This window comes from Aedes albopictus, chromosome 2, assembly GCF_035046485.1.
Source record: "Aedes albopictus strain Foshan chromosome 2, AalbF5, whole genome shotgun sequence".
Classification (NCBI taxonomy): Eukaryota; Metazoa; Arthropoda; class Insecta; order Diptera; family Culicidae; genus Aedes; species Aedes albopictus.
In genome coordinates this window covers 99670313-99689924 of record NC_085137.1, presented here as the reverse complement: position 1 = coordinate 99689924, position 19612 = coordinate 99670313, and the positions used below count along the sequence as shown (strand labels likewise).

Genomic DNA, 19612 nt, shown 5'->3' with positions numbered 1-19612 from the left:
AGTTACGTGTCTTGCATGTTGTTCGTCAATTCGTACAATCAAACACCATTCCATTTGGTCAGCAGGATGCCACGCAGAGTAAGATCGTCGTCCAAGATGTCAACCGATGAGCTCCAGCATCCTAGCGAACCCCAGACGTGTGACGCCACAGTCCTGAGTACCAAGCTGATGATGTTCCGACCCCAGGAGCAGTCAACCGTCGTCCAAGAAGAAGTCAACGGGAGTCCCGGTGGCGCCTCGGTGCCTGCGGAGGCGGACGGCCTCCGCGACCCAGGGAAGTCGTTTTCATATTCAATTTTACAGTTAAAAAATCGCCTCTCATCTCATTTATAGCAACCACGTCGGAGAATCCCTCAGCCGAGGACGATTGGACGCCCACCGGAGACGATTCGTGGAGAACTTCGTGGACAAGCCTCCCGCTTCATGCGATTGTGCCACACAGACCGTGTGAGGAAACGTACTCGAGCTCCTAGGAAGGACGAACCAAGTGACGAACTACATCAGCAGCAGTGACTTCAGCTGACTTCATAGACCGAGCAGCAGACCATCAATCCGTTCGAGCAATAATTGCCACAGTGAATCCCAGTGCATGTGTACAGTGTTTATATACGTTAGTTGATAAGATGGTCAACTAGGTATCTCTAGTTGAAATTTAGTCATTTCAAGGCGGCCGGTATGTTTGCGCCGATCGTCAAGCTAGGTCATTAATTTGCTTTCCAATTACCACTGCTACAAGATCACTAGGTTTCTCATTAGTGTCCGAGCAAAACATACAGTCGCACTACTCTAACTGAAGTGAATTGTTATTCTATCCCGTATCATATCGATCGCCTCACGATCGATGATAGGGCCGACCGCAGGTAGCGATACGATGGTCAAAAAACATCGCACACGGTCGGCAGGCAGGTCAGAAAATTGTAATAAAACAGTCTTTAATAAACCTCTCGCACATCCAGACCGCGTTTAACCTACGTCGCGTGTTTTCATTATTGTACTCTTGTGAACGTGAATAAGTCAGTGCCAATAAAACGAATATCAGTCCGACCCACAAAGTCCGCGAGTTTTTTCGTTAATCCGTGTAATCCGACGACCTGAAATCAGTGCTAAAGACTAAGTGTACACATATACATTTAGGCGTTTTTCTCCGCACGCCATTGACAGTTTCGTAAAATCTCCGCATATCATTCTGTTCCATACTCTCTTGCGCCTGAGCAATCACATTTTCCTTGTGCTCTTTTTTCTTTTTGCGGTGGATTCGTTTTTCGGCTACTCTTGCTTCCCTATATCGCTCCCTGCTCTGCCGGGTCCCCGACACCAACATCCGGCTTCTGGCAACATTCTTCTCGTCCGTTACCCTCTGGCACTTCTCGTCGAACCACCCGTTCCTAGGTCGTCTTTGAGCTGTACCTATCACCTCCCGCGCTGCTGTACTCATCGCTCCGTGGATAGACTCCCACAGAGTGTTGAGATTATCGCTCTCGTTGATCTCGCTTATCCGCTCGTTCAGCTTCTGGTGATAGTCAGCTACCGTACCGTCTGCTGAAAACCGCTGGATGTTGAAACGCATCGATCGCCGGTTCCTAGAGTCCGACACGGTTGATAACCTAGCTCGAATCTTACTATCTACGAGATAGTGATCTGAGTCGATGTTGGGACCTCGAAAAGTTCTAACATCAATTACGTCCGAGAAATGTCGGCTATCTACCAGCACATGGTCGATTTGGTTGCAAGTCTCGCCGTTTGGGTGTCTCCAGGTGTGCTTGCGGATATCATTTCGTGCAAAGTAGGTGCTACTAATGGCCATCCCCCTGGCGGCAGCAAAGTTGACTAATCTCAGGCCGTTGTCATTAGTGACGAAGTGAAGGCTCTCCGTACCGATGATTGGACGGAAAAAGTCCTCTCTTCCGACCCGTGCATTGGCGTCACCGATGACAACCTTAACGTCGTGTTTTGGGCATTCTCCATAGGTCTTGGCAAGACATTCATAAAACGCATCTTTCACATCTTCGGCTTTCTCGTTTGTCGGCGCATAGACATTGATCAAGCTGTATTTAAAGAATTTGCCCCGGATCCTCAATACGCAGATCCGATCGTTGATCGACTTCCACCTCATAACTCGCTTCATCTGTTTCCCGATCACTATGAATCCGACCCCATGTTCTGCCTTATCGTTGCCGCTGTGGTAGATGTTATATTTGAACGATGTGTTGGCGACGGGATCCACCGCCCTGAATTCACGTTCACCAGTTTTGGGCCACCGCACTGCCTGTATAGCAGCCACGCACACACCAACTTTCTGCAATTCACGAGCCAAAAGGCTCACTCGTCCAGGTTCATTTAAGGTCCTGACATTCCAGGTACCGAGTTTCCAATCATAGTACTTATTTCGTTGCCGGGTCGGTTTCCGAGAGTATCGTTTGCATATTATATTTCTTGCGATTAATAATGTGAAATATAACGTATAATCAGAGTTGTTTCAAAACAACGATGAGAGAGTATCAGATAGTGTTACACTTAAATAAAAGGGGAGTAGGTCGATAAAAGATCTAGTTGGTTTTATTGTACATGAAATATGAACAATTATGCAAAAATCACAGAACTCATCGGTTTTGTACGGAAGCTTTGTAAAATCCAACTTGAGTAAGATGACAGATGTCGTTGTTATTGAATGCGTAGAACTGCATTCTTAAACGCAATTTTTGTCATTTCAAAAATTTGTTTTACCGCTTCCCCAAACCAGGGCGATTTTTTACCGCGACAGGCGAAGGTACTTCGAAGCTGAACCTCGCATTTTCAAAAGCACAAATTACAAAAATCCAACATCGAATCGCGCTGAAAATTTGATCGATTAATTTCGTACAGTGACACACAATTGTTCAAAATTTCAGCGCAAGGCGATGTCTGGTTTTCCCAAGGTGCTCCTGAAAATGCGATGCATGGCTTAAATCTTTACTCACTTGAAATATCGCTGTCGCCGGCGACAGTCGCGTCGATTTGGGAGAGGCTTTATTTTGTAAACACGCTGTAAAAATATCGCTCTTTATACCCAGCTCAGAAGGTAGCTCAGCTCAGGAAAGTTAAAATTTTTTTTCGTGTTATTACCTGAGTAGGGTAAATGTACCAATAGTGGTGCTATTAGTAACTCCTTGTACTAAAAAAATTGAATAAAATTGATAATACCACAAATTAAAAAGTCTGAAAACGTTAATCGGTAGTTTTTCACTTGAATTTGCTAGGAAAAATGTAAAAACCATTGTTTATTTCAGTTTTTGCTAATAAATCACTTGCACCAACTATTGGTACATGGTTCCTATTATGGAGGTAAAATTTAACATTGGTTCCTATAGTGGTGCATCCCATTGAATTCTTATGGGACCCACCACTATAGGAGCACTACCACCACTATAGGTGCAAAGGAGCAGAAAAATTAAGGAAAATAATTATTTAAAATAGGTTTTCCGCCAAATCCTGAACACAAAATTGAATTATTGTTAATAATTGGGTATGATACATCTATTAAAAATGCCATTTGCAAGCTTTTTGGTCGAAATAGTGCTAAATTGCCACTACCACCACTATTGGTACTACCTCCACTAAGGGAGCTTTTACCCTAATGGTTTCCATAAACAAATTTTCCCATTAGATTCATTTAACAAGGAGTTGCTGTGACGGACTCAAATCACAGACAATGTCTGTGCTCAAATGATATGCTGTTTCGTTGTTTGAATCACGGGTGGTAAAAATAAATAACCAAGCGTCTCCATCAGTTTGCTCCTAAGGTATTGTAGATGCGTAGCTTTCACATAGTTTCGATTTTGAACAGGCCTCCTTCAAATACAATCAGTTACGTTGGTCAATGAATATTTGACTTGAAATTAAAACGCAGTTTGAGAAAAATTAATTATATTTTAGAACGATTTCATACATACATTTTAAACTATATTTTGTGTTTTAGAGTTTTATTATTGCATATTGTTTTTTTGTTAACTATTAACTTCTAATAGAGCTTGCTGACGTTTATTCACCTCTCTCTTTCAAGCTTGCAGGCGGAATAGGATTTGTTTTCATCGGGAAACCTTTCCTGATGACAACAAATCCTATTCCGCCTGCATGTTTGAAAGAGAAAGGTGAATAAACGTCAGCAAGCTCTATACAAGTTATATTCGGACAACTGAATTTTGCTTGATATTGTTGGCAATATGTTTTCTATAGATTCTGATTTGAATCAAATTTCAATCGCTTAATGCGGCTCTGGTTTCCAATTGGATTTTTTTCTCACTAACAGCCGTCAAAGTCATAAGGTTTCTGTAGTCTCACTGATTTCATTTGTATGCATATGCTACATTACATCAACATTGCTTTACAAAGTGGTTGAAAATAATATGCTCAAATCAGATGGCTTTGTAGCAAGCTGTTAGTGAGAATCAATGAATATTGCGATAGTATTTGTAATATCGCCAACAAAACTCTTTATGAGAGAACTCTGAGCTTATTCGAAAGAGAGTGATTATACAAACAGCCGTCAAATCCCACAACAAACGGTACCTAAACGACGGACGGAACCATCATCAGAAGTGCCATTTACACTTTTCAATAAGTTGATTCAACCAAGAGGTTCAATCTTTCCTTCAATTTCATCAAGAAACACAATTTGATGGAAATATTGCTAAATGTATTGCTTGCATTTTTATTGCGGAGAAGATGGATGATAATGTTGAATCTTGATATAAATACTGACCAACCTGCAAAAGCGAGGATTGAGGTTGGTGTTTATATCTTCAATATTTCCCCTCCGAAAGATTGATCCAACCACCGCTATCATTCAGTTTGACCAAACCATCAAGATCATCCAAGTCCGTCAAACTTTCCCCTCAAATTGTTTTATTCGATCAATCCAGCAGGGTAAAAGAGTCAGCAGATTGAGCGAAGACCATTCCATCAGTGAGGAAGAGATAGCAATTTACCAACATTCAGCGCGTGGTTCACGACGTTGATGGTGGCCAGCTCAATTGAATTTTATGAAATGCTTTGAAAGCAAATTTTTAGAAATAAAGTGTCACGTTTTTGCATTGTAAATAAAATAAAGACTTGATCATTGGAAAAGTGCAAATTTCAATATTTCACTTGCTTCCATTAATGATTATGAAAAAATAATGTTTTGATAATTTTGGTGATTTACCACGCCATATTCGATTTTTTGTAAGCATTTATAAACTTTTATTTATTCTCAATTTAGTTGAAAATCGGAGTTTTCGACTAACGAAGTTGGATTTTTCTCCAAATCCGTGCGTCGGATCTAACTTCGGAAGTAGTGCGCTGTATAGCAAACCTGATCCGCTATACAGCGCACCACTTCCGAAGTTAGGTCCGACGCACGGATTTGGAGAAAAATCCAACTTCGCTAGTCGAAAATTCCGGGTTTCAACTGCACGTACAATATTGAACCCAATCTCTCGGATAAGTATGATGAATTGGTAAATAGTGGATCTATTTACTAATTCATCATGCTATTTTTCCTAATGTCTTGAGAAGGATAATGTTTTTTTAAATTTCTAACACAAGTTATGAACTTCTACCGGTGAACCAAAATATTTCATACAAAATGGAGCTTAAACAATAAGTATTAACAGTTAGGTTCGAACTTCAACATGTAAATTTGGAAATCACTCAAAGGGGCTTTTCCCTCTTATAAAATTTAAAGTTAAAAATAAATAAATAATTAAATAAATAATAGTTAGGTTCGAACAAGTTTGGTTTTTGCTAATGTCATATTAAATATGTAAAGCAGTAGAGGTTTGGAAAACAAAGGCTCATAAGAGGTTATTGCCATATTGATTTGTTTGTTACGGCTATAATTGAAAATATTTGCTTTATCCGTTATTAACAGGTTTATCTATAGCTAGATTGATTACTGAACGATGATTAAATTATATGCCTTGAGAGTGACTTTGAGTATTAGCAGTGTTTCTCTCTTTGCCATAAGAGTTTTTTGTCGTTCAAATAGCTTGAAACTTAGTTGTAAACAGTTTGATTGGCAAAGATGTGACGCCAAATTTCAGTTTATCAGACTTTAGATAACACCTCATGACGAAGAGAACAAAGCTGTCGAATATATACTGAGTTTTCTAGCATTTTATACTAAAGGCACTAGAAAATCGCATATGCGTTAGTGGAAATTAAAGATGTGATATAAAACATGATGAACCAATGTCGAATACTAAACATTATTCCTAAATAATCTGATGAAAACTTACGATGCGCAACTTGTGCTTGAAAATGTTTATTTGGCAGCGCTTTCTTATTTCCTTTATTCCACCATTCCATCAATTATTTCTTTCTCAAGGATTATTGATGAAATCACGAGGATCAAACCAAGTATCAATCCAATATCTTCGACATTACCCCTTTCCAGAGAGATAGATCAAGCCGAGGCTCGAGCAGAGAGAAAATCTCCTGGCAGTATGAGAGATGGTTATGCATAAAGAGAAAAAAAAACAAGTATCCGTGCATGCTTATCATACGTGCACAGCTAGCAAAGCAAAGCCTTTTTTGAATCAATGCGTCGTCGGTGGGTGTGCGGTTGATTTTCAGTCCTACCGATCCCAATGCCAATAATGCGGTATTCATAAAATGCATTTCTGTCACATTTTTATTTATGTTTTTTAATGAATTTTCTATTCACATTCTTCTAAGCTTTACCATTTTTACATAATCAAACATTTTACATTTTTTTTTTAACGAAAAGTTTTTGGACAGCCCATGGGATGGGACTCGAAACACCTTCAGTGCCGTCTTGCTGAATTACCTTTATATTTCGACATTACACAAAATTACTACTGAAGGGTGTTATTTGTCAGAAGGGGGTATTTCTAATTTATAGGCAACGCAGCTAAGCATGTTACCACCATAATGTGCAAATTATTAATTAACTGGTGTTAGAGACCGCCAGTGCACCAGTAATTTTTAGCAAAGTTCGGTGGGACACCAACCGAGTTATAAGATTACACAAAAATTGTTGTGAACTGTTTATTATCACTAATGCATTGTAATCGTTGGGTTCATTACATTTACCTTTGCATAAATTACTTTACATAAACTTTGCGTAAATTTACTACATTACTTCTGCATAAATTGTTTTTTTTTTGTTCGATGATTTATTACATCTGAATTCAGTTTTTTTGTATAATATATTTCAATAGCTGTTTATTTAAATTTAAAAAATACGGCAACACGGCAGTATGCTCTGCAATGATGATGCTCTCGTTCACGCGCTGCTGCATTGAAAGAATGATAGGTTGATCTGGAGGGGAAATATTGAACCAAGCAATTGATCCATGGAATAATTTGACCCATGGTTTGAACAATCTTCGAGAGGATTGATGTAACAATTTTGAAGGTGGGGAAATATTGTAGAGAAAATTGAAGAAAAATGCGCTATGGAGGGGAAATATTGCTGTGTGGTTGATCAAACGGAAGATAGGGGAAAAGTTGAATGATTGATGTCAATCTATTTTTGAACAATATTATACATTCAATGCATCCATAAAACGGCCAACTATTGATCAATATATGCACCGTGTGACTGGCGCTAGAGGAAGACGCAGCTGTCAGTGTCTCCGCCCTTCGTCACATATCGACGCTCTTCTGCCGTCAGCGAGCTCTTCGCACGACTGCAATGTAGTGTAGAAAAATCCGTACCGCGCGCGACTAGTGTATAGTGTGTGCGCTGCTGGGGCAGCAGATCGGAGGAATATTATTTTTACGGCCATCGCTGTGCCGTGTGTCGCGCAGTCGTCCGCGGGTTCGCGTGTGCGGGTGGTTTGTGGATTCAAGATTTTGTAATACCGACCGGAGCGAGCGAATCCTCTTGCGTGACACGCCGGGATTTACGCAGCGAAGCCATCTATCTAACCGGGGAGAAGTTAAACTTCCTCGACAGATTGTGTCAGCTAGCAGCAGCAGTGAGGTTTGTTTTTCCGCATTCGGGCCTTGGAGACTGGCAGCAGGTCAGATTAGAGGGCTCCACCGCTGATACTGCACCATACCCGTATGTGTGTGGGACAATAGAGTGGCCCAAAACTAGAATTTCATACCTTACAAGTGTTTTTGTCAGGAGCTCAAAGTTTGTATGGAAACAATCGATGGAATGTATGGAAAAAGTATCGCCCTCTTGTTTTTGACTAGGTGTCGCTGTAACAAATCCGACACTATAATCGATGTCCCAAGTAAGGTTTGCCTGTTTCTTGAGAGGTGATGGAATCCCAAGCTCGAATGATATGTGGGCGTAATCGGAGCCAATTACGTTATGTTTCTGGATGGTTTTTAGATGGAGTTCTTCATACAGTTTATCGTCCAGTGTAGTGCCCGTCGTTGATAATTGTTTTTGTGTCACAGTGTCCCAAAATTGTTAAATTAATGTTCAAAGATGTATACAAGCAGACCGACCCCCCCCCCCCCCCCCCACAAATTTGGTAAAAAAATATTTAATGACAGCAATCCTTTTTAAAAATGCCCGAATAAAATAGTGAAACGTCCGATAATATAAAATACACCGTTTTGAATAGTCCAAGACTGAGAAAGTTAGTTTTTCGGAACTAACAAAATATGGTTTTCAACCTAGCTATATTTTTAAATTTTTAATTACTTGTCCACTGATACGAATATGTTCGTTAGATGATTAGTTTTCTCTGGAAACATGTTCAAAAGATCAAAGGCTTTCTCAAAGTTTTTTATTCTTGTTCTTTACAAAGCATCCCAGTTAAAACTAAGCTTCCGTTTCTAAATCGCGCGTAGATTCATCTCAGTATCCAACTTGGGGCCACTCTAGTGGGACAAGAGATGTACACATTTTTGCGTTGTAACCACAAAGAAGCGACCAAACTGGTTCCACCCATATCCGTCGTCGTCATCTTCTGCCCATAGGGGAAATTACCAGTGATGTTGATGTCGCCGTTGTCGGTACATATTGCCTACCGTAGACAGAGTGTGACATTTTTTTTTCTTCATCAAGTCTATTTTCGAAAATGTAGGAAAATTTGGTTCACGTATGTGAATCTTGCGCATCGCAGCGCACTGATCTTTATCGCGGCGGTCGACGGCGATGATGCGACGGTACGCTCAAAGGTTCCCAACCTGCTAGACGCGGATCGATTGATTCATATGACTGAGAATGGCAGTGTTATAAGGCGAATCAAAGAATCGACGCCGCTAAAGACACGACAACAAAACAATATTCAAGCAAATGTAGTTTTGATATTGCATCCTGATAGACCCAATAATTCGATGATCATGAATAAAATAATTGTATGCTTCCTGAATCAGACATATATAGATTTACAGACTGAAAATATGTAAATTTAGAGATCAAAAGATGGAAATTTACGCCTTTGATAACTTAATTTCAAAGGAATGACTAAAGGTATTAGTACACAGGGTCAAATATTTGCCTAAAAAGAAACCAATGCTCAAACATCTTGTTTGGCTCGAACGAATTTTCATTAGTGTCAAACTGATATTGTTTATTGAGTTCTTTCCTTGTCAAATATTTGACCCTGCACAGATCGAAAAGATAGTGTAAATTTCTGTGACATATAATGCACATGATTGGAGCGTGGGATTTCACAGAAGTTTACATGATATGTCATGTAAATCTCATAAAATATCATGTAAACTTCCATTATATGTCATGTAATTCAGCATGACTCAGAGTTTTTACATGACATATAACACAAATTTACATGATATATCATGTAAACCGTCATAACTGGAAGTTTACATGACTAAAATGAAGTTTACGTGACGTGTAAACCTCATTATTTTTTCTGTGTGTGTACTACTGACCTAGCTTTTCAATATTATTCTAGCATGTCATTCTTGCTGGTAAGCAGATAAACAATTTGTTGAGCTCTGATTCGGGTTATCTAAGAGACACAAAAGCAATAGCAGTACATTATACTTTAAATGCGGAGATTCACTTTGCAATCTTGAGTACCTTCTGAACTAATAAGCACAATTTCTAATCAACTCACAGCAAGATCGCAGCGAGATCCGGCTGCGCATTACTAAGATCCATCGAGGCGCTGGTTCAACATAAGCTGACTTGAAGACGCTGCAGTAAAAAAGTCCTTCATCGAGGAGTTGGAGAGTTGTTCTGTGGATATTCCTGGAGATGGCAGCGCAGAACATCAATGGAGCACCATCGAGAATGGCTTCATCGCTACCGGCGAGAACAATTTGGGTGAGCTATACGCACTCAAAAGAAGTAGGTGTCACATATGGCACCTGCACACACCAAAGCCACAATAGAGCGAGCGAAAACACGAGGAGCCATAGCCGTTGCCCGTCAAAACCATTCGGCTCTCGAGAATGAAGTGAAACGCTATTTTAGACGGGACAAAAATAAACGTGGGCGTACTCCATAGTCGACGAACACAAGAAAGTCATAAATGCCGGTGACACCCGTCTCGTTTACGATACCTCACGTCGCCTCAGTAGGACTAAGATGAATGCTACTATGACCGTGAAAGCTACGTCTGGGCAGTTGTTTATCAACCATGCCGACTAGCTGAAACACTGGTTAGACCACTTTTGAAACATTTTTCAAGTATCGGTCACGCCACCAGTATCTTGAGATGGTCTGCCAATAATGGTTTGACGCATTACTCATATCAACACCCGAAGCTCCAGCATTGCAGGAGGTATAAACATCCATCCGTAGTATAAAATCAAATAGAACCCCCGGGGTCGATCGCATATCAGTCGAGATGCTCAAAGCTGACCCCGTAGCATCTGAACAACTGTTGTATCAATTATTCTGCAACATATGTGAAACGACGACATTTTTGGTCGACTGGTTGCAAGGCGTTCTATGTGATAATTGGCAGGGCATCATGTTGCTATGCATTGTTTCCAATCCTTAACCAGATACAAGAGAAGATTGTCACAACTCTCACGCTCACGCAATTCCAAGGCTTGGTAACGTCATGATAATCCAAAGTAATGCGTCGACTGACACTGTCGAGCTGCAGGATAAGAATAACTTCTACAGTGAACTGACTATCGTTGTGGATGAAATCCCAAAGGGTGGCGTCAGGATCTGCCATGGCGCTTTTATCGCTTCCGAAAACACGAACTAAGAAGCATATCATGATCCCAAAGAAATAAGCGAAAACAGTACTTAAGAGAGCTACTTTATCGGCGCTGCGGTCTTGGAGAATCAAATCGACTGTTTTAGATTTGTCCCGACGTTTCGACTCTGTTTCAAGTCTTCTTCAAAGGGAAACTGTAATGGGATTTTTTTTTATTGATGGCTTAAATTGTTGCCAATTCAGAGAAAACTTTCCGGAAGAACCGCTACCGCAGCTGCCAAACTACTGATTTTCTCCGATGCATCATTGATTAGCCCAAGCGACGCTGTACTTATAATGTATTTATGTATGTAAAATTAATTTCACAGCCGATATACAGACACAAACACGACACCGACAGTCCTATGTCCATTCTGACAAAAAGCGACTAGTCAGAATATTAGTCAACTTAAACCTATAATTCAAGCCACCAATAAAAATCCCATTATAGTTTCCCTTTGAAGAACACTCGAAACAGAGTCGAAGCGTCGGGACAAATCAAAAACAGTCGTTTTGATTCCTCAAGACTGCAGTGCCGATAAAGTAGCTAAGCGAAAACAATGAGATGTTTGAAAAGTTTTGTGGCAACAACTACCTGGTGATTGGGAGTATGTAATTGATAAGGCTACGTCTGGGCGTTCCGTGATGGACATATGGGCAACTGAATCGACCTTATCTGGATCAGCAGAAAATGGGCCCGATCCTCCTTGATGTCCGGAACAAACAGAGCTCTTACATCGCGTTGTACTATCTTCTTAGAATCGATCAGATCCGGCTACGCATTGCTCTGATCTAGCTGTAAGATGGCGTGGCGACTCAACATACGCCGATTAGAAGATCGTTCGTTGCAGAGCTTGGAACTTAAACAGGAATAGCGAAGACGAGCAGTAGACGGCAAACATTAGCAACAACAGCCTCGGTCAGCTGCGCTCTCGTGTGAAATAGTGGAATAACCTGGTGGAAGATTGAGGTGCGTTGACATCCTTCTCGTCTACGTTGTTTCATGACGCCTGAGTAGATCAAGGATGAATCCGTTCCACTATGATGATGAGATATGAAGAACTGTACGAGACTTCAAAACTCTTCGACCCCAGAAGAGGTTAAATGCTTTCTAGGACTTGTTAACTTCTGGTGAAAGGTAACGGTATGGATGACTGACTGTATTGTTAAACGGCTACGCAGTCTTTGGCTTTTAAAAAGAGTTTTTTTTTACTCGCCTGATGTTTTGATACGGGGATGGTGTCTTCTTCAGTTAGACAACCCAAGTAACATTTTGATAGTCAATAAGTCTTGTTAAGCTTTTGAGAACCGTCATAAAGCCTAATACCTTTTATTGTGGTTTTATGAAGGTTTTAAAAACCTTTTCTAGTCTATTTGACTAAAAAGATACTGTCTCCGTGTTGAAATTTCGAGTGAACAATACAATTTATCTGCGACTTATTGCCGGCGATAAATAGATTACATTATAATTATATATATAAAAATGCAGTGGCATACGTGGGACCGCGCATAACTTGCGAACGGAACGTCGGACTTGAGGCATCTATGTTTTGTTCAGTTAGTGTTCACTCAAGGAAGGTTTATGGGGCAAAAAACATGCGAAAATTGAGAGTTTTTGAAAATCGATCTTCAATACGTTTTTACCAGGGGCTTGGTCTTGGCTACCCAAGTAGCACACACGTCACAAAGGTGTGTCGACAGCGCAGGTTTTTGGTAAGACACGAGTCATTTTCAAGTTATTCTGCCCTTGAGTTACAATAGCATGAATGTACCTCATGTACAACCAAAAACCTCCGCTGTCGACACTCCTTTGCAACTTGTGTGCTGCTTGGGTAGAAACTTGGAACGTCAAAAAACGCAGTAGGCAAGACAAAGTTTGCCGGGTACAGCTAGTAATTATATAAAATAATGACATTTTTACATAAAACACTAATAATTATGGCAAATGTCTTGGATGTAAACAAACATACTAACAAAGAACAGGTTAGATCAGGAAGGATAAAAATGTCGTTATGTTCCCAATGGATCACTGATGACCCAAGTAACACACATGTTATGTAAAAGTTACGACAGCGCAAGTTTTGGTTGTATAGAAGTTTATTTTACGTTATTTCAACACAATGTCAGAATTACGTAAAATAAACTTCTATACAACCAAAACTTGCGCTGTCGTAACTCTATTATAACATGTGTGTTGCTTGGGGATCCACATGTTTGTTCATAAAATTAGTGTTTTATCGTCAATTTGTTCATGACACGGTATTTGATTGTGCTAATATACATACTGTAGGGCATGCTAGTATTTTTTTCCGTTGAAAATAATGTTCATGTTTTGGAATATTGAATATTTAAATATTGTTTGAATTAAAATAGAAAAAATACCGACTTTCGCTGAATCATTTAGCACTAGAACAAAAACGAGCAGAGAAATTTTTACCAAACTTGGCATAATAGTTCATTAAACGTATACAAACATCTGACGAAAAAATGGAAATGATCTAATTTATCCTGTATTTGTATGAACAGTGCAAAGTAGTGGATCACCTGTGCTGGGAAAGAGAGGGTTAACCAATAGAGGGACTAGTTAGCTTTTCCGAGCGTTACCTTATTTCATACCTCACCATGCTTCTTCATTTGCAAAACTGGGCGAACTAGGGATACGTTCTATTGAAAACCCGATGAATTAACGAGTTCAAGTTCTTCAAGAAGATAGCTCAGCTGTCTGTTATCATCAAGATGATATATTTTAGCCAGCGAACACCGAGTTATACGTCGGTACATGAGCTTTAGGCACAGGGACCTTCCAGTTCCGTTATAATACGTAATACAACACATCCTATAAAACTTAGACAGTGGATTCATGGACATTCATTTGAAGGATGTTCAATTAGCAGCGGATGAGGTTACGGAGAAGAAGATTATTCGAGCTTGGAACATGGCCAGAAAATTTGAAGCATTACGAAATCCAGGATAAGTTTTTGCGAGCTTTAAGACAAGTCATTTTTAAACAGGAAAAGGTTGGTCTTACAGAACAGTTATATCAAAGAACGTTGTCAGTGCATTGTGCACGTAAAGGTTGAATCGACTGTGGGGCTATGAAATGAGTTATGCGGAATTACTTCTGGTGTTTACCGATGGCGAGATTACGCTTGATGTTATCCTGGAGGAATCCATCGGTTTCGCTGTTTCGCCGATGACGGTTAACCATGAAGGTCCATGACATATAGTGCATGCAAACTCGCTGCTCAATGTCCACAGATGCTGCTCTGTAAAGTTATTTGTAGTCGTTGAACCATATTCAAGAAATCATTCTGCAATTGAAATATCTTCAGCTGATGCAAAAAGTACAAATGGTGTTGCAAACTGACTTGACCTATCCGAAGTCAAAATTACATTGAATATTGAGAGGAATTAGGGGTGAAGTTTATTAAAACGGTTCTAATTGAATCGCAATTGAAGTTCGAGCCTTGGTTCGAGCGCCAAAACTAAGCCCTCGCATACTTCAAAAAAGATAGGAAGAACTGAAGAATTTATTTGCAATGTTTGTGATTTTAGATGGTTGAAGTTATAGGAAGTTTATACCATGTCTTTGGGAAGCAAATTTAAAAAGCCATGGACTAGTACGACCCAAAGTTCGTGAGGGGCTTTCTGTAAATGACGTAGCAATTTTTGGCCACTTTTCAACACCCCCTCTCTCTCCTAGCCTATTTTCCCATGCCTAATACATACTTACCTTACTTATCAGGCTAAGGCCGGAGTGGCTCTGCTGTAGCCGTCTCCATTCCACTCGGTCCATGGCTGTTTGTCTCTAGTTTCGAACTCTGCGTAGGGTCCGCAGATCGTCCTCCACTTGGTCGACCCATCTAGCTCGCTGCGCTACACGGTTTCATGTACCGGTCGGATGACTCTCGAGAACCATTTTGGTCGGGTTCCTATCCGACATCCTGATGACGTGTCCCGCCCACCGTAGCCTCCCGATTTTCGCGGTATGGGCGATGGTTGGTTCTCTCAGCGGCTGATGCACCTCGTGACTCATTCGCCTTCTCCAAGTCCCGTCTTCCATCTGCACTCCGCCGTAGATGGTACGCAACACCTTCCGTTCGAAAACTCCAAGGGCACGTTGGTCCTCTGCACGTAGGGTCCACGTTTCGTGCCCATAGAGGACGACCGGTCTAATCAGCGTTTTGTACATAGTTAACTTCGTGTTACGGTGAACTTTATTCGATCGTAGAGTTCTGCGGAGTCCAAAGTAAGCACGATTTCCTGCCACAATGTGCCTCTGAATTTCTCTGCTGGTGTCGTTGTCGGCGGTCACCAGTGAGCCCAAGTACACGAATTCTTCAACCGCCTCGATTTCATCACCGTCGATAGAAATTCAGGATGGCGGGCGTGGCGATTCATCCCTGGAGCCCTTTGCTATCATGTACCCTGTCTTTGACACATTAATGACTAATCCAATTCGCCTGGCTTCACTCTTTAGTCGAATGTACGTTTCCGCCATCGTCTCAAATTTACGAGCTATAATATCAATATCAACAGCGAAACCAAGCAGCTGGAACGGACTTCGTGAAAATCGTTCCACTCGTGTTTATCCTCGCTCTCCTTATTACACCTTCTAACGCAATGTTGAACAGCAAGCACGAAAGACCATCACCTTGCCGTAACCCTCTGCGAGATTCGAAGGGACTCGAGAGTTTCCCTGATACTCGAACTACGCACATCACTCGATCCATCGTCGCCTTGATCAATCGTATCAGTTTATCCAGGAATCCTAATGTCTAATACATGGCTCGTAGCAATTTCAGGGACTCCCCCATGCCCCCTTAAATTCTACGTTATTAATGGAAGACCCTAAATTTTGCCGATGACTAAAGTTCAATGAAAAGTTTACCCCGCTAGTGCAATATTTGAACTGTTACTGTTGTCATCTGAAGGGTCGAATGAGCGTAAAAAAATAAATTAGTTTGAATTAAATGTGTTCAGAAAAGCTAAGATACTATGTGGTAGTTCTTAGGTTCCGTAGAAAACCTTGAAAAATAAGAAACTTGATCTCAGAAAAAATGTGCTGGAAATGCCTTTATGATTTTTTACAGGTTTCGATGAAGGTATTTCTTAGACCGCTTGTTGCAAATGCGAATATGACAAATAGTTTGATAATAATTTTTGGTATTTAGTGATAAATAATATTGAAATCATTAAAATACACCTTTGTGCAAATTTAAATTTGAATGAAGATAATTATTGGAGAACTCGACTGTTCTTCAAAATGTCATGGCAATTAAAAGGAAATACAAAAAAATGGAGTACATTATGCTGTATGCTGAAAGAAGTTGGTATAAATCATCAGAACAGGTCATTTTATTTAGTAAACAAAGTGTAAGCATAATTTCTGAAACAGTCTATACATAAGTTTCTGAAGATCTTCAAGTTTTGATCTGTTCATAGGTAGCAGCCCGGGTAGAGGTGAATGGCAAACCAAAAACAAAAGAATAACAAATTTTATTGTCATAACTTATTTTGTCATTCATGAGTTCTTCATGAAGAGCTTAAAACAACATGTGAATAGCATAATATGATATCATATCAAAATATGCCATTCGCTTATCATTTTAAAATTTGGAAGAATAACTACTGAATGTCTTATTTTGCTATCATAACAAATTTTGCAATTGGTGAGATATTGTTAACCTTTTGCGAGTTTGATGAACTCGCAGTTTTGGCATTTATCAAGAACAACATAATGACAAAATTTGAATTTTGGTTATTCTAATGGTAAATTTTGATATTTGTTTGCAATTACTTTTCATCCAAAAAACTTATGTTTTCATTTTGTTATTGGAATAAACAACTTAATATACCCTTCTTTTGGATGACAAGGGAATAACTAATTTTGATATTGTTCTATTTTAAATAACTCAATAATGGTATATTTTGCAATTCTCAATCTTATTTTTTTGTTCTTGGTTTGCCATTGTAATGTCAAAATTTGACATTCTTTAGTTATTTATCGAACAATGTCAGTTATTATTTTTGCCCTTTTGTCACTTATTTCAAACAAACCAATGACAAATTTTACCATTCAGTAATTATTTTTTAATGGTAAAACTTGCAATTGTTTTGTAATTCTTTTCTGCCCGGGAGTAGTTACTTCTCGCGAACACATTTGCGTGTGGAAATATTCTGATCCCTCACTCTTAAAAAATTAGGAATTTACACGTGACGTAAACCATCAACATACGTAAACATTTCATGACTGAATGGCAAATTCGACTCAATTCTACATCCATCATGCAAGTTCGAGTTGGTTGCACAAGATGTCAACGAACTTAGCTAACCAGATAGATAGAAACAGTTTTACATTTATCGTTTGTTTCACAACTCGGTGATATATCCGAGAGGTGTAGTCCGTGCTTCTCAATCAGCGGACCAGAGTTCGAATTCAGTTCATTATTTTACTTACATATGTTTCATCTCTCGCTTCGGCTCTAGCGATTGCTAGCTCGATTTTATTTGTGATATAAGACGTAAATTTGTGTCAAACGGGCCGCTCCATTTTAAATAATTTTTTTGTGATGCACTTGTAGCGCTCTTTGGGAACTTTGGGGGCTAGCGACTGTGAAAACTTATAATCTCTTTGGGAACTTATCAACTAACGATTTCCTACACTTTGAAAAGATGTATAATTTCATAACTACAAACATTAACTTGTCAGCCCGCAAACCCAAAACGTGTGGGAACCTCTGCAGCACGGCTCGGTTGCGTCTGCAGCACTTTTTTCTTTCACTGAAGATGCACATTTTACGCTGTGCGACTTCAGTTAGGACACTTGAATCAATAGCACCCAAGTTTAACCCAAAGTGCTGCGAAATATACCCCCAACCTGCTGACCTAGTTCAAGGCCCTCTTCAACAGCTGCGTCTGTTAAATTACATCTTCCAAGACGCGGAATAAACAAAAGCATTTTCCTTGTCCACTTTTAGTTCTACGGTGGTGTAACCTTCCTTAAAACCCCCACCCCCGCTAGCCGCGCCAGCCACAGTTGCCTACAAGTACGTAGTAGTGAATGAGAACAGGGGCGGTAACGCAACGGTGGTGGTCACTATCGTCGCCGGCGGCACCGGGGAATGGAAGACGAGCTGGAAGATAAGATCCTCTATCAAACGTTCTTCAAATCGCACATGAAGCTCCTGTCCAAGTTCGCAGTCGGCGTATCGCCGCTCAACAGTTCGGTCGGTTACGTGTGGAAAGTGATGCGCGTCTATCTGCTCAAGCCGGAGGTTCTGATTGCCGGGTTGTTGATTTTCGTCTTTGTGCTCTATCTTCAAGCGAGCGAAGTATGGAGCAGAGGATTCATCGGGAAAATCAGCAGCAGCTTCGGCCTCAGCAAGGGAACGCGCACGGGCAAGTTGGCCCTGCTGACGTCCGCGGCCGAGAAGCACAGCTGGGAGGACAAGCGCGGGACCACCGCGGTGTACGCCGTGCAGGGACGCCGGCCACGCATGGAAGATCGGTGAGTACGGAATCGATGTGTTTTAGTTTTAATATCGCAGTGCAAATATTTTCTACTTGGTTTGTTTGGGTACAACTGACGCTTGCCACTATCTAATTATTTGAAAACTAAAACAGTGAGAAACGCATGTAATTTTCCAATGTTGGCTGATTTTTTCAACCAGGATTAAAGAAGATCAAAGACGTGATACGGTAAAACTGCCGACCTAAATTTAGAGAACTGGTTCCACACCTACCGCTTTCTTTGATTTCACATTAATCATCACGCAAGCTTAAGGTAATACCTGCAATTGAAAGTGGTAAATATGTAATATAGATAACGTTAGAGCTCTTTACCAGTTATTCAATGACTGGCGTAATGCAAGGTCCCTGTTCTTGTTTGTCATGTTAAGTGATGCAATAAATTGTTTTTAGGAGGTGGATAAAGGAACGCAGTAGTCAAATTTATGCATTCTTCTTCGTGGCAAGATTTTCAAACTAGGGTTCTAAATCTATATAGCAAAATATCTCAAATTAGGTATGAATATATCAAAAAATTGTTGCCCAAAATAGAGTGGTTTCAGTACTGGAACAGGAATGGTTTTGCATGTTTGATAGAATCACAAATGCAAATCTGTTCTTAAGACAAATTCAGTGGTTTCTGCTCTAAGACCATAATAATGAAAACTTGTGTGCCCTACTATTTTTTTTTGAGGCTTTAAATTTATTAATTTTAATTCATTCGCCTCCACCTACTATTTTGGTTGTCGATCTGATATAGGGCGTGGCGCATGGAGGATCGGTGTGAGTACGGAATCAATGTGATTTTGTTCTATTTATGTAGGCAAATGTTTTCGTTGTCATTTGTACGGAAAAATTACCGTCTGCCTGGTTCTATGTAAAAACTGAATTATGAAAGACGCACCCAAAATTTTCCTCTGTTGGTTGATTTCTTCAACAAGCAAGGCTCTCGTTGATGTTTGTACAGCTGTTAAACT

At 40.1% G+C, this 19612-nt stretch overlaps 1 protein-coding gene across 3 annotated transcripts in view; it reads left to right on the top strand.

Moving 5' to 3' along the window:
* Window positions 1-19612, top strand: part of LOC109398247 (protein phosphatase 1L) — a 325961-nt gene that overhangs the window by 104447 nt on the left and 201902 nt on the right. Inside the window, exons 1-2 of one of the 3 annotated variants that reach the window (XM_029852758.2) lie at window positions 7330-7966; window positions 18107-18636. In XM_029852758.2, coding sequence (XP_029708618.1) covers window positions 18251-18636 — 386 coding nt within the window. In that variant the 5' untranslated portion in view covers window positions 7330-7966; window positions 18107-18250. Of the gene's footprint in view, window positions 1-7329; window positions 7967-18106; window positions 18637-19612 lie in introns of those variants that run through there. The other 2 variants (XR_009997448.1, XM_062850126.1) reach the window with 2 other exon arrangements.